The 20,423-nt window shown below is 44.4% G+C and overlaps 2 protein-coding genes across 4 annotated transcripts in view; both read right to left on the reverse strand.

The window, feature by feature from the left end:
* Nucleotides 1-1,110: 1,110 nt before the first annotated feature.
* Nucleotides 1,111-15,184, reverse strand: LOC124008109 (extensin-like). Of its 2 annotated transcripts, none has more exons than XM_046319091.1 (2): nt 13,790-15,184; nt 1,111-2,500 (listed from the first exon to the last, which is right to left on the reverse strand). In XM_046319091.1, exons 1-2 carry the CDS (start codon nt 15,182-15,184, stop codon nt 1,823-1,825), a joined length of 2,073 nt encoding a protein of 690 aa, XP_046175047.1. In that variant the 3' UTR covers nt 1,111-1,822. The 2 variants fall into 2 exon arrangements, with proteins under 2 accessions (XP_046175047.1, XP_046175048.1); XM_046319092.1 differs by lacking the exon at nt 13,790-15,184 and adding an exon at nt 12,958-13,504.
* An 80-nt stretch (nt 15,185-15,264) lies between these two features.
* Nucleotides 15,265-20,423, reverse strand: part of LOC124008108 (synaptopodin-2-like) — a 44,386-nt gene continuing 39,227 nt past the window's right edge. The window contains exons 3-4 of one of the 2 annotated variants that reach the window (XM_046319090.1): nt 18,667-19,316; nt 15,265-16,862 (exon numbers count right to left, since the gene is read on the reverse strand). In XM_046319090.1, the coding sequence (XP_046175046.1) occupies nt 15,265-16,862; nt 18,667-19,316 (2,248 nt within the window). Of the gene's footprint in view, nt 16,863-18,666; nt 19,431-20,423 lie in introns of both variants that reach the window. The other variant, XM_046319089.1, reaches the window with a different exon arrangement.

Consider the following 20,423-nt stretch of genomic DNA (forward strand, 5'->3'; position numbering starts at 1 on the left):
CTAACGCCACCAACCACTATCGTAGCACCTGTGCTTTGCTGTGTGTTTCTCACAGCTTTAGTGTCCTATCAACTAACGCTATCGTACTAGGTTTTAGCTTGTCGACGCACATTATTGTACTGCACCGCAATTTCACACTTGCCTTGTGCTGTGTTCATTGGTGAGAGTGGGTGATCTGTATGATGCACAGCAAACATAGCAGGTATACTTCCCACAGCATTCAAGGTCTTTGACACAAATATATACTTTTCAAAAATACAAACGCAACATGCAACAATTTCAAAGATTTTACTGAGTAACTGTTCGTATAAGGAATCAGTCAATGTAAATAAATTCATTAGGCCCTAATCTATTGATTTCACATGACTGGGAATACAAATATTCATCTGTTGGCCACTGACACAGTACCTTAAAAAAAGGTAGGGGCGTGGATCAGAAAACCAGTCAGTATCTGGCGTGACCACCATTTGCCTAATGCAGCACAATACATCTCCTTCGCATCAAGTTGATCAGGCTGTTGATTGTGGCCTGTGGAATATTGTACCACTCCACTTCAATGGCTGTGCTAAATTGTTGGATATCGGCAGGAACTGGAACACATCAATCCAGAGCATCCCAAACATGCTCAATGGGTGACATGTCTGGTGAGTATGCAGGCCATTGCCATCGATAAAATGCAATTGTGTTCGTTGTCTGCCCATGCCTGCCCATAACATAACCCCACCACCATACGTCACTCTGTTCACAACGTTGACATCGGCAAACCACTCGCCTCCACAACGCCATACACGTAGTCTGCGGTTGTGAAGCCGGTTGGAAGTACTGACAAATTCTCTAAAACAATCTTGGAGGTGGCTTATGGTAGAGAGATTAACATCATATTATCTGGCAAAAACTCTGATGGACATTCCTGCAGTCAGCATGCCAATTGCATGCTACATCAAACCTTGAGCCATCTGTGGCATTGTGTTGTGTGACAAAACTGCACATTTTCGAGTGGCCTTTTATTGTCCCCAGCACAAGATGCACCTGTGTAATAATCATGTTGTTTATTCAGCTTCTTGATATGCCACACCTGTCAGGTGGATTGATTATCTTGGCAAAGGAGAAATTTCAGCTCATTAAACATGAAACCAACACTTCACATGTTGCGTTTATATTTTGTTCAGTGTACCTGTCCATTCATTACTACTGTCCTTTCATTTTTATACATACCAATTACACATTCTGTCTTACAACATACTTTATGCCCATTACGTCCTCTAAAGAAATACTATTGGTTTCACTTATTTCGAATGCCACTATCGCCTCACAGTGTTGGACGAAATGAAAGCCTCTGAAGCAAAAAGAAGGGTGGAATTGCACCGTCAATCACTCATTGATTTTTGTCCAATGAAAACTTGATAAAGTTAAACTCAATAGTGGCCCATTTGCTAAAATAGAACCATCATTGACAGTGTCCCCAATACCAAAACATTTACTGGCTTAATCTGTCTGGTATTTATGCGCACTTGAATGCAATGCAACAGTCTGTCTCTCTCAACTAAATTCTGGTGCGGGAATGTCATCATCTGTATACTCCTAGCAGTATTCTCAGTGAAACCGAATAAGCAGATCTAAAACAGACCTCCCTCTTAAACTCTCTCCTATACACATCACAAACATAATAGCTAGCCCCTCACTCACCTCAATCAATGTGTTATCCCATTGTCCCAAGTTTTATTTAATGGTGATATATATGGCCACAATTACCAGCTTCATCTGAATATCCTGGAGTTACTTTTTGGTGTTGTTATGAAGTAACCATCATGTTTGTCTGCCTCTAGCGTCTCCAGCTCCAGTTAGTGTGGTACACAGATCTGTAGCTCGGCTGCTGCTGGCCCCCAAGGGGCCTTCCGTACCCATGAATAGCCCCAGAGGGCCCGATGTTGGTCTCCGTCAGGGACCTCTGTGGCTGCCACTGTCTTGGCAGCGACCTGTAACCAGTCGGACCAGTGGGGGCCGAGGCTATGCTCTTGGTCGGGGACAGGAACGGAGGCATAACTCTGCTGTAACTCCGACTCTGATCCTGGTTCTGACCCTGGCTCTGACCCTGGCTCTGACCCCAGCCCTGTCTCTTGTTCCATCTTTGGTTCGGGTTCCATACCTCAGTCTTCCTGGGAGGGTCGTCAGACACCCTAGCCTTCCACTCGGCAGGGGGCTCAGGGAGGAGCTTGCGCTGGGCAGCCGAGCGAACGTTGAAGGCGATGGCCTGCTGGAGGTTCTGGAAGGCGAAGGCCTCATCAACCAGGCCCATGGGGTGGTGAGCTGCGGCCTCCCAGGGGGAAGGAGGCTTGTGACTCCTGTCCAGCCATGACGTCTGCCTGACCGGGGGGGCCTGAGCAGACGAGGCCTGTACCAGGGGTTTGTATGAGGGAAAGGGGGATCCAGACGATGACCGGAGGCCCAGCGATGGTGCTTTGGCGGCGGGTGGGGACAGATTGTAGCTCCGGCCAAACTCCTGGAAAAGGGACATTCAGACATGTTTACTTCAGACAGAGGCAGATTTTGATATTCTTGTCTGTCTACTAGCAAATAGCAGAGTTTAACTTTGAAAATGTCTTCGACAAATTTTGAGAGCTTCCTTTGAGCATTTAAAATCCACATATAATCCACAAAGCTCTTCAATCTCATGCAGCACAATAATGTGTAACTATAAAACGTATGTTAGGTCATCGTTTCAAGTAATATTTTTGACCTGGTATATTATTATTATCATTAAATCGAGAATCTAACTAAAGCAATTCGATGTTTAGAACCCTCATTAGTTATGTTATGAATCATTTGTGTGTGTTCTCTTGAGTAAATGGAAATAACACAGCATTTGTCTTACATATATGAGGAGTATTTTGGTCATCAGAATCTTTTAGGAGTTAAGATTCATGCTGCGATGTTCTCTAAGAACAAAACTACCACAGTCAACCAGATAGAGGACGACTACTCAAGGAGGCTACTTCACCATTTTCTATTGTCTCAATTCCAACACTTAGACAGTCTTTGGATTTCTCAGAGCAATTGGCTTATGAGTATGTGTTTCCATTGAAAGTCACATTTAGCTTTTGAATTGGATCAGACTGGCTTCGTGGATTACATGCTTCACTTTTAAGGTATCTCAATGAGTCAGCAAATCTCCCCAATGGCTGTTATCTTGTGCCTCTCATTGTATCAAAGACCAGGGTCCTTTTAAGTCCCCATTAGAATGCCTGCACAGGCGGAGGAAATGTGTCGAGTGGGCAATGCTGGCAGCGTCTCTTGTACGATCGAAACAGTCTTCCTGTAATTTAAACCGCTCAGATGGGAGTGTGCTGCCATCTGGTGAATATGTGTAAAAACAGCCAATAAGATCAGCTCCTATAGAAACTTGTGACTCATAGGACAGCAAGAGAGTGAAGTCAATTGCAACAACATGTGAGTAATTTTAGGGCGAAATTCAATGAATAACTTGTTTAGTCAAGATATCCTGTAAGCTGTAAGAGGAATCCAAGATCCAGCTGTCTTTGTGATCCAGCTGTCATTATTTGGACTGGGACACATATGAATGGGTTTAACTAGATTAGAAGACAATGTAAACTCATATTTAATTATAAAAATGATGTTAAAGAGGATTTGTACGGCCTCCCGAGTGACGCAGCGGTCTAAGGCATTGCAGTGATTGGGGTGTCACTCCAGAACCGGGTTCAATCCCAGGGAGATCCATAAGGCAGTGCATAATTGGCCCAGTGTCGTCTGGGTTCGGGAGGGTTTGGCCGGATGGAATTTCCTTGTCCCATCGCACTCTAGTGACTCCTTGTGGAGGACCAGGCACCAGCAAGCTGACTTCGGTCGCCAGCTGGACGGTGTTTCCTCTGACACATTGGTGTGGCTGGCTTTTGTAATTTTGTAATGATTTTTCCCACTGTTCAGAGAAATTAGTAATTGAAGTTGTTGGGTTTATGTCTCATACTGATATTACCAGGTAGTGACCACTAGATTGTGTTGATCCTGAAATTAGGTGATTATTTTTTATAGTTCACCCAAATTACATATTGGTTTTCTTGTAAGCAGTCAATGGACCAGGTATGACAGCAACCCATGCTTTGGTTTTGTTTACATGGCCACTGTTTCAAATGCTAACTTTTTAGCATTTGTGTCACAAATCCAATGCAACTCAATTGTACCTATATTTTCACACTTCCTGTATCAACAAATGTATTGTGTAAGTCAATGATGTTACTTATAGATGATTTGAAAATGAAGTGTGAAAGGGCTAATATAGGTACTATTGACTTGAGTTGGATTTGTGCTACAAATGCTGAAAAGTTTGCTTTTTAAACAGTGGCCAAGTAAACAAAACCAAAGCATGGGTTGCTGTCATACTTTTTCCATCGACTGGTTAACGGGTAACCAATATGTGTTTGGTGATTTGAGTGAACTAACCCTTTAACAATAGGGGGAAGGGGGGTTCTTTAAAAATCATCTAATAGCAGGAACAGCATCATCTAGTGGTCAGAACCTGGCAATATCAGGATATCAGGATATATATCAGGATATATGATAGGACATAAACCCTAATTTCTCTGAACAGGTAAAAGAAAACTCAACAAATTTACTGAGAATATATTGCTCAGAAGGAAGGAAGGCCCCAAAAATTGTCAAAGACTCCAGTCACCCAAGTCATAGACAGTTCTCTCTGCTACCGCACGGCAAGCGGTACTGTAGCACCAAGTCTAGGTCCAAAAGGTTCCTTAACAGCTTCTACCCCAAGCCATAAGACTGCTGAACAATTAATCAAATGGCCACCTGGACTATTTACATAGTTTATTTAGCTAGTATTGTCTTAACTCTATTTCTTGAACTGCATTGTTGGTTAAGGGCTTGTAAACTAAGCATTTCACAGTTTTTATTTATTTATTCTATTTAACCTTTATTTTACTAGGCAAGTCAGTTAAGAACAAATTCTTATTCACAATGACGGCCTACCAAAGGGCAAAAGGCCTCCTGTGGGGACGAGGGCCTGGGATTAAAATAAACAAATAAAAACAATATAAATATAGGACAAAACACACATCACAGCAGGAGTGGCAAAACAACACTACATAAAGAGAGACCCAAGACAACAACAAAGCAAGGCAGCAACACATGACAACACAGCATGGTAGCAACACAACACAACAACAACATGGTACGAACACAACACGGTAGCAGCACAAAACATGGTGCAAACATTATTGGGCAGAGTCAACAGCACAAAGGTCAAGAAGGTAGAGACAACAATACATCACACAAAGCATCCACAACTGTCAGTAAGAGTGTCCATGATTAAGAATGAATGAAGATGATTCAGATAAAACTGTCCAGTTTGAGTGTTTTTTGCAGCTCATTCCAGTTGCTAGCTGCAGCGAACTGAAAAGAGGAGCGACCCAGGGATGTGTGTGCTTTGGTGACCTTTAACAGAATGTGACTCGCAGAATGGGTGTTGAATGTGGAGGATGAGGGCTGCAGTAGATATCTCATATAGGGTGGAGTGAGGCCTAAGAGGGTTTTAAAAATAAGCAAAAACCAGTGGGTCTTGCGACGGGTATACAGAAGATGACCAGTTTACAGAGGAGTATAGAGTGCAGTGATGTGTCCATACCCGAGAGAATAGACATCAAGAAAGTCAGTCAGTTGATTATTGACAAGTTTTTCAAACACTTTTGATAAACAGGGCAAAATAGAAATAGGCCTATAACAGTTAGGATCAGCCTGATCTCCCATTTTAAATAAAGGACGAACTGTTGCTGCCTTCCAAGCAATGGAACCTTCCCAGAGAGGAGAGACAGGCTTGGCAATTAAAGGGGCAGCAACCTTAAATAAGAAAGGATCTAAACCATCTGATCCAGATGTTTTTTTGGGGTCAAGTTTAAGGAGCTCCTTTTGCACCCCGGACTCAGTGACTGCCTGCAGGTAGAAAGCGAGACAGGGGAAAAGGAGGGAGAAGCATCGGGGATGGTCGCATTAGAAGGGGTGGGAGAGAGGAAATGTTGGACGGGAAAGGAGGCATGGCTGAGTCAAATAGGAATCCTGACATAATGAAGTGGTGATTAAAGAGCTCAGCCATGTACTTCTTGTCAGTAACAACCACATCATCATTAAGGGACATGGGCAGCTGTGAGGAGGAAGGTTTATTCACCAGGTTTTTAACTGTTTTCCAGAATTTATTGGAGTTAGACCCATAGAGAGAGAACTGCTCCTTAAAGTAACTAACTTTGTCCTTCCGGATAGCCTGAGTGCACTTATTTCTACATTGCCTGAACGATAGCCAGTCAGCTTGAGTAGGCTTGTGCCATATGCCTTTCGCCAAATGCAACTCTTGTGGTGGAGTAACTCTGCAAGATCACAGTAAGGTCTACTACACCTGTTGTATTCGGCGCACGTGACAAATCAAATTTGATTTGATTTGATAGAAACAATACTCCAAGCTGCAGCTCCATACTACCTTTCAAACATAGAGAATAGATACTATATACTCATTGTTTGGGTTGGATTGGTGTGGGGATCCGTGTATGGCTTTTGCCCACTTCTTTGGATTCCTCATGTCTTACTCAATAGCTAGGTTTCCATCCAATTGGCAACAGATTTTTATGTGAATATTCTAATATTCTAAAATCCGCATAAAGCAAATATGAGCATTTTCCCACCAGTGGTGTTTCCACCAAACAGACTTGTTGTGGATTAAAATCAGTGCCTGATGACATAGTGCACACAATGTACTTTTTTGCTTAAGTTTTCATGTAATAAAAACAATTTAAAAATTCAGTGTGTTTCCAAAGCATTTTCAACTCCCCCGATAGTTTTTCCAAAAAAACTGTTGTATTAAATAGCAAATGTGCCTACTCTGGTCTTGGCACGTGCGCTCTAAGCAACAACTCGCAGATACAATGTGGGTAGGCTAGTCTACAGGATGAGATTATTATGGATTCTTATTTGTCAAACTGCAGTCAATCATCGATCATCATGTCACCAGAATCTTACCCTCTATATTTATTGGAAAGGAGCATCAAGATCAACCTGTGCATCAAGATCACCCTTCACCACCCTGTGAAGTTCATCATAAGTTATTTCATCTGTAGCCCAGTAAAGTGCATGGTTTCCTGAGTGGTAGTGGGAGGACCACACACCATTTCATCACATGACTCCAAGTTAACTTTGATATGATGGTTATTATACTGAACAAAAATGGCCCTCAGAATCTCGTCAGAGTGTTTTTGTTCCTTCAAATTGCCATCGATAAAATGTAATTGTGTTCATTGTCCGTAGCTTATTCCTGCCCATACTGCCAAATTCTCTAAAATGACATTGGAGTCGAATAAATGGTAATGAAATGAACATTTAATTATCTGGCAACAGCTCAGCATGCTAATTGCACACTCCCCCATAGCTTGATACATTTGTGGCATTGTGTTGTGTGACAAAACTGCACATTAGGGACAGCAGGTAGCCTAGTGGTTAAAGCATTGGGCCAGTAACCAAAACATTGCTGGATCGAATCCCAGCGCCGACAAGGTAAAGTAGTGCGCTGAGAGTCAGGAAGCAAGTTCAGGGAGGGAGTGTTTTAATAAACACAACACAAAATAAGAAACACGAATAACACAGGAACAGAAACAATAACGTCTGGGGAAGGAACCTGTGTAATGAGTGACAAATATAGGGAATGGAATCAGGGAGGTGATGGAATCCAGGTGAGTTGGATGACGCGCAGGTGCGCGTAACGATGGTGACAGGTGTGCGCCATAGCAGCCTGGTGACCTAGAGGCCAGAGAGGGAGCACATGTGATAAGGCAGTTAACCCACTATTCCCCAGTAGGCCGTCATTGTAAATACGAATTTGTTCTTAACTGACTTGCCTAGTTAAATAAACATTTTAAAAAATTAAAGAGTGGTCCTTTATTGTCACAGAAAAAGGTGCACCTGTGTAATGATTATGCTGTTTAATCAGCTTCTTGATATGCCACACAGGTCAGGTAGATGGATTATCTTGGCAAAGGAGAAATGCACACGAACAGGGATGTAAACAAATTTGTGCACAAAATCTGAGATCAATACATTGTTTGTGCATATAGAACATTTCTGGGATTTTTTATTTCAGCTCATGAAACATGGGACCAACACTTTACATGTTGCGTTTATATTTTGGTTCAGTGTATGTCAATATTTGCACATAAAGGTATTTCCACTGCTATTTCTCGCATAATTAATTATAACGACACAAAAAGATCCCACCATGTCAAATTAACAAATGATCTCCATCACAGCTGTTGATTTATTTTATACGGTATAACTTTACTCGCATAAAAACAGTGGATAGAAACGTGGTTATTGTTAGAATTTTTGTTGGGTCCAAATTGGATGTTAGGTACTATAGTTATTGAATATTACATGCGTCCTATAAATTGAAATTGGCAATTTGGGTGCAATCAGTTAGCTTAATGTCTCAGAGATCAATTATATTTCAACAAAATATGGTTTCCGGAATGCCTATCTTATCTGTTTCTAACTATAGAAACGATTTCAGAACAATCCGAGATGGTGGGTGTCATGGCTTGCTGAAATGACATGGAATGACCCAGTAGGAGATTGAGAGATTTTGAAAATGATTGGAAAAATGGTTGTGGCGTGTTCTATTTAACTTTTCTATCTGTTTTCCATTGCTAACCCATAGCTTAAGTTTACTTATTCATAATGTATCAAAAATGTATATGAACAGAATGAAGGTTGTTAAATGTGGGTAGGATATGAATAAATCAAATCAAATTGTATTTGTCACATTTGCGGAATGTGGGAGTGGGGGGGGGCATGAACTAATCACTGATTCCCAGCCACAGCCAGGGGCGCTTGGGTGTCTGCCTTGGGTTGGAGGGGGTGACGGTAGGGGATGGAAGGTCAAACTTAGATGGGCACCATTGAGTCTGGCTCTACCACACCATTGGGGAGTCCAGTTAGCATTGCGTGTCACCGTTAGGAATTTGATGATGTCATGGCAACTGGGGCCATTAGAGAGAGAGTTTCCTGGTCTGTCGTGATAGTGCTACAAATGGATTTGATATTTTCTATGTTTCCACTTGGCTCCTACGTCACTGGTTTATAAGCAAGCGCTGTCTGTTGACTACCTGTTGACTACCTCAGGATTAAAATACTGAGATGAGGGCATTTGTTGGCAAAGACATAATGTGTGAACAACATACACATTTTGGGGTCTTGTCTCATATAATCTACCAGGAAACACGTTGTGCATCAACAAATGCATTTCTGTTCATTCTAGAACTCTCCCATTCCTTAGCTATAAGCCAGCCAGTTTTAGTCTTGATTGCGACTTTCCCGTAACTCATACAGAGGTCTATACAGTAATTAAAATGGACAAGCAAGTAGAACACATTTTACATTTCAAATCTAGTCATCTAGCAGACAGTCTTATCCAGAGCGATTTACAGAAGCAATTGTGGTTAAGTGCCTTGCTCAAGGGCACAACGACAGATTGTTCACCTAGTCATCACTGGGATTCGAACCAGCAACTTTTCAACCAACAGTCTTAAGTGTTAGACTAGCTGCCATCCATCTAAATAAGTATTCCTTAGCATGCATAAAATACATAAATCTACATGAGATTAAGAAGCAGGTGTAGCCAACAGGCCAGGACAGGACTCTTCAAGTCAGGTCATTCAAGTAGGGATCAAATTTCCACCCGATATAGCCTGTTCCTGCAGCCTGCTCTGGGCACCGATTGATATTAAGACTCCCTCTAAACAGATGACATCCCCTTGACAACCCCTCTAACATGGATCCCAAAACGACGTGATGATGCAAGACTGACGGGTAAACACTTAGGTCACAGCTTTGCTCATCCTCCAATCTTATCCAAAGAGGTCACTCCAAGCTCCAATTCGATGAGGTCGTCAAAGATCGAAATACCCTTGATGCAGAATCAGTGACCATGCGTTCAGGGATGGGAATGTGCCTTTTGAGCACTTTCCTAGCAATCTAGATAACTCTGGAGTTTGGGTGAGGAACATATCCGATTTCTAAGCAGGGGCAGCTGGCTGGTTACAAGGCTTTTATAGAAGGCGAGCAGTGAGCTATTATTGGAAAGTGTTTGGCTATCCATTGAATTTACAATAATAAAACACAGTGGTAACAGTGGTAGCTATATCCACTCTGACAGTACAAAATCATGTTGGCTATGCCAATAAACATGTCAGTTGTTTAGAAGGTGACATGGATTACCTGCACAAGTTTCTTCTCCTCTGTCCTAGTTGTCTCTATGTTCTCAAAGTCCCTTCGGCTGTGCTTATTGAAAGTACGATTTGTACTTTGCTATGACTGAAAATAGTCCAAGATGTGTTGCCGTTTTGTAAATCTAAACCTACAATCCATCCGTTGTCATATTTGAGTAAAGAAGTAACAAAACAATGAATACATATTTTAATTGTGTGGGTGTGGTCAATTGTTTTTTTTAAACAGAAAATAGGGTGAAGTGGTGACAAGGTGGGAACAATGTTGTGCCAAGCATAACGAAGGTATAGAGGAAAAGTAGAGTAACAAACAGAACGGGATCTAAACCATGCATGCAGAAGAGACCAACCAAGGAAACGCAAACAGAAGGATAAAACACATTTTAATTGCACCGATGTGAATCTTACAGAAAGTGCACTATGGAGAAGAAACACACAAAAGGAAACGAAACAGAAACAACTTGAAAAAAAACGAAAGGAAGCAGCCCTACACGAAATGATACCCTTTAACATTTCAGGGTGGTTTCATCCTAAGCTCACCTATTTTCAGTAACTGTGCTTATTTAAATATCCCTTTAATGATGTTTGTTTTTGGCATGACGTCAAATCAAAGAGCAGGTGGACAGAAACATAGAAGAAGGATGCAAAGCTGAAATCAGAAAAGTGAGAAAAGACAATTGTTCGTAGGCCAAAGCTAGAGAGGTAGTGCGTGACTGCCATTCGTGTAGGTGAAATACAAGCCGACTAACCCTCCCAAACCAACAGCTCTCACTACACACAAACATATGATCTGTGACATTGGGACAGTTTAAATGTAGGAACCTAACATGACGCAACAGCTGGTAAAAAGTTTAAAATAAAACCAAACCATTCAAGTAGGGTCTTTGGAAGACGCTGAAGGAAATTGTACACGATCTACATCCTACATTCGTCCAAGTACATTCCACCTCTCAGAGATGGGGGCCAGACACACACACACACACACCCTTTAAACCCCCTATGCTCCTTTGAGACCTCCCTTTCAAGGTCACTAAGATATCTTCTAGCCACGGTAGCCAAAATAATGGGCAACTGGGCATTTTTATACATGACCTTATGCATGATGAGATTAACATTTCTTAATGGACTTAGGAACGACACCTGTGTGGAAGCACATGCTTTCAATATACGTTGTATCCCTAGTTTACTCGTGTTTCCTTTATTTTGGCAGTTACCTATATACTTCCATAAAATACAATACATTAACTTTTTGCAATGTAATTTATGAATATTTTTCTGTGAACCTTATTTCGGCAGGTTTCCTATTCATTATAGCATATGAGCATTATATCCACCAAATCGAAATAATTTCTCTATACATACAAAACATACATATCCTCCTAAGATCCAGGAATTCATTTTCGTCCTCTCTAATGGACATTCATTTTTGGTCCGTATCTCTTAGGCCATACATGCCACTATGGTAGATCCTGTTGTACCTTTGAGAGGACATTCTGGGCTTTCCAATGGTAACATGTGTGGGGGTGTCACCTTGATCATTTTTTTCTTTATGATTATTCAAATTTCATAGTAAGTGTCTGTAATTGTATAATTATCATTTTTGTGAGTTTGATTTTCAAATGGTTTCTAATAGGTAAATATCTCAGGAATAGTTTGGTGAGTTTTAGAGCAATGTAATCATATGTGACATTAAATAAGAGCTAAACAATGTTCTTTACCTACTGCCCCCACCTACTGTAATCGTTCATATTTTTTCATATTTACTAACAACACAGTCCTAATGGCCACTACAGTGAACATCCTTTGACATGTTTTTTTCTTCTTCACCCCAAAAACTTAATAAACTTAATAAAAAATGTATAAATGATCTAAAACTGGGTCTCAGGAGAATATGTCAAATAAAGTCAGACAGTTCTCAAACTTGTCTCTAAATATATTTCAACTGACCAGTCCTGGTCTCCCTTACCATGTTTTAAACCTCTTTAGTCACTACTAATCATTTCGTCTTCTCTTTGTCATCAAGGTCAATTTTGACAAACTATTATTGCACATCTTAACAGCTAACAAATACACTGTTGATATTGCAGAAGAGATTCTCAAAATTAGCACTCGCTCCGGCACCTCCTTAGTACTCATCACCAACATTTTCTTAAATCACCTTTCAATCTACTCTCATTTCCATCTTTTCTCAGCAATAAACACTCACCTGTTCACATTCTGTCAATGCCTGCTCACAGACTCCGATGAATCAACACTGATTCACATCATAAGTCCATTGAATGCATTTCATGGCTTTCCTGAAAATCTACATTTTATCATTTTTGTTGGCTCGGGTAAGTAATAAGCTATACCAATATCATATACTTCATGTTCAATGTGTTTTGCATTGCATTAATGCTAAGAAACACACTTTGAAAAGCTTTGCTTAGCTGGTGGAAAACTGCATCTGAACTTTATGATATTTGACATTCTAAAATGTGTCATATTGTGACATCATTTAAAAAAATATGTTGGCTGTAAAATATTTAGAAAAGCCATCTTAAAAGCCTTCTATTAATATATTGCATTTGTATGAATGTCTATTTTAACTAGATCTTATGTTGTTTCAAGCAAATATCACTTAGTCATCCTATCAAAATCACTCTTTCTCCACAGGTGCTGGCTTCCATACCTGGGCTGAACTCTTTTTGGCCATGAACCTGGGCTTTGGAGCGGTGCTGCCCCCAGAGATGGACTCAGGCTTTGCCGCTATTGGAAAGCTGGGGACCACATAGGTACTGGGAGGTAGTGGCTGGTAGGGGGCTTGGGGTGCTGCTTGGTAAGGGGGGCTATGGGCTGGCTGATATGGACCTTGGGGGGGTCGGTTGGTAGGAAGAGTTTGGAGCTTGGGGCTGGGGATGGTGCTGGGGTAGATAAGGGGCTGGAGGGGCTTGTTGGTAAAGGGGATTATATGGTTGTTGGTAAGGGCCAGCAGGAGCTTGCTGGTAGGGATTATTAGGTGGCTGGTAAGCATTAAGTGGGACTTGGTGGTAGGGACTATCGTGCATGTGTGGTTGAGGGGGCATCCCATAGGGCTGCTGGGGCTGCTGTGGATAGGCAGAATTCATTGGTCCAGCCGGCTGGACAGGGGAAAGTTGCTCATAACTGATTGGTTGGTTTTGGTTTTGGTTTGGAGGGACTGGGGCAGGGGCTGGGGCAGGCTTTGGTGCAGCGGCCTTGGCAGCCTCGGCAGCCTCCACTGCTGGGCCATATGTAAAAAGGGAGGCATTGAGCTGATACGGCTGATGTTTCATAACATCTATAACAGCAAGGGGTTTGCAGGCAGGTTTGCCTTTCCCTTTCTTGGCTTTGGCCATAGGGCTAGATGGAGGGGGTTGCTTAATGGCCCCTGGTGGGTAGGACGGGGACTGTATGGGGTTGTAATTTGATGTAGGGGGAGCTCTGCAATTGGGTGAATATTTCCACGACTGAGGTACGGAGGGAGAGGGCGATGTGGACCTTGCCTTGTTTTCCTGCGCAGTGGCTGCCTGGGCTTGCTGGGCTGCCTGTGCAGTGGCTGCCAGCACAGTGTCCGAATCCACTACATACTTCTCCATACGAGACTGCCTCTTGGCGAACAAATCAGCTCCTTTCCCTGTAACAGCCGGCATCGACAAAGCTGAGCCCATGCCTCGCACTGGTACCAACACGCTGGCCATTGGATTGATGAGGGGTGACGATGACCTTTCTCCAAGCGTGTAAGAATTCATTCGCTGTGGGCGAGGTGGAGGAATAGAACGGGGAGCATTTTGTGGCGCATTCCCAGGTTTCGGAGAAGGTTGAGCCACTCTGTCCATCGGGGTCTGGGTATTTATTGGGGCTTGCTGTGGTTGTGGGGCCCAGGTACTTGTGTGTGTCTGAGGCTGTGCCTGAGCCGGGGCCCATGCATTAATAGGTGGCTGTGGGGGTGTCTGCTGTGGAGGTGGCTGTTGCCAGCATTGCTGGGATGGGGATTGGGTTGGAGTTGTTTGGGCCCAATGTGACTGTGGCTGGACCTGATTCTGATCTGGGGTCCAGGCATTAATGGGTAGCTGCGCTTGAGCCTGAGCCTGAGCAGGTGCTTGAGCCTGAGCAGGTGCTTGAGCCTGAGTAGGTGCTTGGGACCATGTATTCATATGGGGTTGGGGCTGAGCTGTAGGTTGGGGTTGGGCTGATTGAGCCCAAGGTGGCTGTGGTGGCTGGGCCTGGCTCTGTGGTGGTGTCCATGCATTCATTGGAGGCTGAGGTGATGACACCCAAGGTGGCTGAGGCTGGGCCTGGGCCTGGGGCCAAGCCTGTTGTGGAGGCTGAGGTTGTTGACCCCATGGTGGCTGGGGCTGTTGCTGTACATGTTCTTGAGGCTGAACCCAAGGTGGCTGGGGCTGTTGCTGAACTTGTTCTTGAGGCTGAGCCCAAGGTGGCTGGGGCTGTTGCTGAACTTGAGGTTGAACCCATGATGGCTGGGCCTGTGCTTGTACTTGAGGCTGAGTCCATGGTGGCTGGGGCTGTTGCTGAACTTGTTCTTGAGTCTGAGCCCAAGGTGGCTGGGGCTGTTGCTGGGCTTGTTCTTGAGGTTGAACCCATGGTGGCTGGGCCTGTGCTTGTTCTTGAGGCTGAGTCCATGGTGGCTGGGGCTGTTGCTGAACTTGTTCTTGAGGCTGAGCCCAATGTGACTGGGGCTGTTGTTGTACTTGTTCTTGAGGCTGAACCCATGGTGGTTGGACCTGTGCTTGCTCTTGAGGTTGAGCCCATTGGGGCTGGGCAGCCCAATAATGAATTGGTGGCTGAGGCTGAGCTTGAGGCTGAGGAGGAGGAGGTTGGGGAGTCACCCAAGGGAGCTGTGGTGGGGACTGACTTGGAGCTGGAGCTTGGGGCTTCATTTCAGCAGGTGTCCAAGTACTCACGGGTGGCTGCAGTTGTGGCTGCTGTTGTGCCTGTGTTTGTGGTGAAGCCTTAGAACTCACTTGAGGCTCGGGTTGTGAATGAGGCTGAGGTGGAGAAGGTCCATTTCTTCCCCAGGCTGGCGCTTGCTGGGGCTGCTGCTCTGCCTGGGACCCTGGGGGACTGCATGTGTGTTTTTCTGGGAGGGGGTGTTGGCAGGAACTTCCTGGGGTGCAAGAGGGGGGGCGGGTTCTGGGGCCGGTACAGGGGTTGGATCCAGTTCTGGAGCAGGGGCGGACTCCGGGTCGGAGGCTGTAGCAGGTGCGGAGACACTATTTTCAGCATGCAGTGGCAACTCCTGGTTGGCCAGCTCAGGCTGAGGGGACCAAGGCGGAGAGTTGGGATTAATGATGGGCTTGGGAGCGACTGGTGGAGGCGTCTTATGTTTGACCCTTGGTGACTGGAGAAAGTTGCAAGCCTCAGCCCCCAAGCTAAGGTAGTCCTCTTCCGTAGCTGACTCGAAATCCAACTTCTTGTCACTCCTGTTGAGGAGATTCATAAGCTCCGGGTTGGGTGGAACTTTGGGAGCCTGTTTGAAATTGAACATTGGCTTGCCCTTGAATCTGTTCCTTGTGTCCTGCAAGATCCCAGACTTAATAGCCGGCGTTGAAATGCGCTCGTCGCGCGAGGCAATCTGCTCCCCCTGACTCATCGCTTCTTGGTTGTTCCCACTCATTGGGGTAAGAAATGGGACGGGCACCTGGTTTTGTACCGAGAAGGGTTGGGGGGTTCGATTGCTCATGGAACTCTGCATTTCATTGCTTTGGTGGTTGGCGACGCCATTTATGTTAGATGAGTACTGTTGAATTTGCTGCTGCTGGTGGTACTGCTGCTGCTCGTACTGTTGTTGTTGCTGGTATTGCTGCTGCTGGTTGTATTGCTGCTGCTCGTACTGTTGTTGCTGCTGGTATTGCTGCTGCTGCTGGTATTGCTGCTGTTGCTGCTGTTGCTGCTCGTAATACTGCTGTTCTTGGAACTGCTGATACTGCTGCTGCTTCTGGTGCACGTTCACGTCCATGTAGGCCTGGCTCTCTGTGGTGGCCTGCATGTACGAGCGCTCCTCCATCTGCTGGTAGGCTGCATGCTTCTCCACCTCCTGCACTCCCTCCACAGGAATCCCCTGGCGCCTCATCTCCTCATGTTCGGCAGCGATCTCGTCCATGCGCTGGCGGCGCTGGGAAAACATCGTGGCCCCCTTGCCCGTGGTGTTGGGCAGTTGCTCCATCTCCTCTCCGGAATTGAGCTTGCGCTCGATATTGAGTAGTCCCGTGTCCCAGTCGCAGGTTATCACTCTGCCTCCACCATGGGCATTAGTAAAGAAGTCCTTGTCAAGCTCTGAATCGCTGGTGGTAGCTAAGAGGGTGAATTTGATCGCTCGGGGGTCTTTTTCCTCGTAGTCTTCCTCACTGTCGTCTTCCTCGTACTCTGGTTCGCTCTCACCAGTGCCGTAGCTGACGAGTGTGTACTTCTTGGCCCTCTGTCGATGCCTCTTGAACATCAACACCCCCTTGTTGTTGGGGTTGGGAGCGTCAGCGTTCAGAAGAATAGCAATGCGCTTACATTTAGACTTGGCCTCCTTCACCTGCTTGTCTGACAGGCTCTCACTGCGCCTGAGCCCTGCAAAATAAAGAGAGGGAGAGAGATAGCGAGAGAGAGACAGGTGGAGGGAGGGAGGAAGAGAGAGGGTAGAGGGAGAGAGACGAGGGATATTTCAAATGGTTGCTTCTTGTGGCCTATTTAATTGAACTGCATATAATGGTTATTAATAGCTTGGGTCTAATTGAGACGACCACAAATCATTCCATTTGGATGAACATCCATCGGAAAATGTTTTCCACACCAAGTTACACTGTTTTTAGATACCAGCAGGCCTGCAATGCAACCACATTTTCTGATGAGTCTTATGATAATCTTGAATACACCTTAACACTGCATGTCCACCCTAATGAAATTGTGAAAACATATCTTAATACATTAAAGCAACCACTCACTAATTACTTCCACTGATATTTCAGTGGAATCGATCACTGTTTAAATGGCAGACATGAAAAATAGCAGAAATTCTGACAAACTGCAAACTTAAATCACACCATGCTATTAGATAGTAAATTAAAAGCAGTGTTAAATATCATAGCAGACAATTGTATTCACCCCATTATATTGAAAACCGGAATCTTTTTTTCAAGCAAAACACATTTGTAGAAATCCCTCAAATGACATAAATGCAAACAATAACCTACACATTTCCATAAACATACATAAGAGCTAAATCTAATCCATTCATTCACTCATTCATTCAATATTTTCCTGGTCCTGATCTTATACTTGGTTATCTATAGCCCAACAAAAAGGCTTACCTCAGTGCCGAAACTTATCACAGATTTGATCATTCAATCTCCAAAATCTCTATTAAATCAACACAAAAAGCAATTACCTAATTCTCTGACCAACTGTCTAATATCCTCCTAGTTTGTTCCCCGATAATACACGATATTAACAAAGCTGTGAAAGCCTATTCAAATGGGTGGTCCCCCATAGTTTGAGCCAATGGCAGAGCATAGAAGAGATAAAATGAATTAAAAATAGCCTGTGGGACGGGAGTGCATTCACCAGCACCCAAGCACCTTTCCCACTCCTTATCTGTAAGTCCACCCTCGGATCTGTCACCTAAACCCGAGGCCACAACAGTCATGTCCACACACTCTTTCACAGCACCAACCCTACACACACATACGCAAACATAAAAAGCGGTGATTTAAAAAAGTACCCCGTCCTTACATTTTTATTTCTCTCAGTACGACTAACCTCAAGGTGGAGGAAGACTGGGAGTAGTGAGCGAAGCTCGCTTTACGGCTCGGGCTAAGACATACGGTTTTAAAGGATCGGGTAACGGGCTAGTGCAGCACATGCTGGTGTCCGTCAAAGAGCACGTCTGCAGGCATCATCAATGCGCTGGCATTCAATTAAATGTCATACTTATCACCCTGAAAGAGACATCCTCATCAAGCCACTATTCTAAGCTAGAGGAAAACATTTCTATATTTTTTTTAAAACATGATCATTCTCTATCTCTACCCATTATATTGCCACAATCCTGCCCTCAGTGATCTTGGATACTACAAACTGGATACTATTCAGGCTTGAACTGGACCTCTCTGCTTCAGTCCAAACAAAACCCCTCCCAAGTAAGAAAGAGCATCTACTATTTTTGGGGCCACATTTTTGTGTGCAACGGGGCACCGGGCTAAGGAATGCACACATGCCTCCCAGAGTTGAGTTGACAAATGCAGTTCACAGCAGTGCTACAGTATGTCAGTCTGCTATTAGTCTGTGCACCCTATAAGACAACAGTAATTTGACCCTCGTAAATACACACACAAAGCAGGACAAGTAGCAGTGGAAACAAGCATAGAGTACTCACTGGCGTGCCTGGCCCGGTGCTTGTTGGGTTTCCCAAGGTCCTTCTCCGAATCCGAGTCTGGCTCCTCTGCCGGCTCGGCACCCTCTTTGGGAATTCCGAAGGAGACAGTGAAGGAGGCAGGAGCTCCCTGGCTTTGCCCTGCTCCTTCCTCCCTGGGGGCTCCACCAACATTTCCACTGGCCCCACAGGCACCCTCCCCCTCTACCAGACATGGAGAACCCCTTCTGGCTGCGGGATGCTGCAGGGTGATCTCCACCACTCCATGCTGACTTAGGGGCTCCCTAGCTGGGCCACAGACGTAGAGCGAGTGGGTGGTGGTATGGAGGAGGGCCTTGTTCTGGAGGGCCTCTCTCGCCTGGATCTCCCCCTCTATTCCAAGAGCACTCCCCAGGGAGGTGCAGACAGGATCCTCCAGGGTGTGTTCAGAGAGGGACAACTGGAGCTCCACCATTGCCCCTGGGGAGAAACCCCCTCCCTGGGGTCCTACTCGACCTCCGTATTCTCCCCCTCCGAGTAACTGGGACTCTGGGCCGCAGAGCTGGGTACGGACTAGATGGGTCCCTCTGGCGGCCTCCGTGTCACTCTCCGTCTCCCCATAGTAGGTCTCATTCTGGGACTCAGCGATGTAGAGCTCTCTGGGTGGTTGGGACCTGCAAAGGGACAGGATGCGGAGGTTGGTGCTTTCCAAAGCCTCACCAGAGGACTCCCTTGTGCCAAAGTAGGTCTCCTCTGAATGAAATGCCTCAGGGGTTAGTGCCCAGCATCTGTATGAGCAGAGGGGGGGGGGGGGGGGGTGGAGAGTTAGGTGCATAACACATCATACAATAGTTCAATGAAAATCACTTTGAATTTACAAGTGTTTAGACTGTGCATAATAAGAGTATGGTCATTTGGTTTGAAATGGGATAGATAGATAGATAGAGAGAGATAGATAATATGTCTCAGTTTCCTTTTCCCTTGTAGACACAGGCAAAAGGTTATCTGGGGACTGGCATAAAACATCTAATTTTAAAAAAACAAACATGTTTTTTGATCTCATGGTTTGATTACCTGGATTTCCAATATGTAATATCGTTGAATATTGTGCTGCGCACCAGAGCACTTGACGTTTGTGTTAACTAAAGCTATCTCACCACTGGCCCCTCAAGTGGTCACCATAATCACGCAAACTCAATCTCTGTCCCTCATGTTAAATGACTAGAGTGAAGCACTAAAGTGGAAGGTAATCACATTTCAATTGGGCCCCACTTCATTTCTCCTTTCAGCATCATAGAGAAATGTAGTATGTCGTTGTGTCACTACAATTATTGCATTGGAGTCAATTAGAACCTAGCAATCAAAAGGGAAGGGGGTGAGAGATGTGACCAAGCATATTTAATTAAGTGATAATGCCCTCGAAGCCGGTGTTTGGAGAATATATTGGCACGTACTAATGCCAAAATAATACACAAAACAGGCTCTGCCCCACATGCCCTGAATTTTATTTATTTTTATTTCACCTTTATTTAACCAGGTAGGCTCGTTGAGAACAAGTTCTCATTTACAACTGAGACCTGGCCAAGATAAAGCAAAGCAGTGCGACATAAACAACAACACAGAGTTACACATGGAATAAACAAACATACAGTCAATAATACAATAGAAAGAGTCTATATACAGTGTGTGCAAATGAGGAAGGATAAGGGAGGTAAGGCAATAAGTAGGCCACAGCGGCAAAATAATTACAATTTAGCAATTAAACACTGGAGTGATAGGTG

The sequence above is a fragment of the Oncorhynchus gorbuscha genome, linkage group LG21, assembly GCF_021184085.1.
Source record: "Oncorhynchus gorbuscha isolate QuinsamMale2020 ecotype Even-year linkage group LG21, OgorEven_v1.0, whole genome shotgun sequence".
Classification (NCBI taxonomy): Eukaryota; Metazoa; Chordata; class Actinopteri; order Salmoniformes; family Salmonidae; genus Oncorhynchus; species Oncorhynchus gorbuscha.

Bases quoted from the DNA above. Each gene is read 5' to 3' on its own strand.
- LOC124008109 (XM_046319091.1), bottom strand. From the start codon at position 15,184: ATGAAGCCCCAAGCTCCAGCTCCAAGTCAGTCCCCACCACAGCTCCCT. The intron at 2,501-13,789 runs GCAAGGTCCACA...TCCCTTTTCCAG, and splicing joins CCACTGCGCAGGAAAACAAG to GAGTTTGGCCGGAGCTACAA.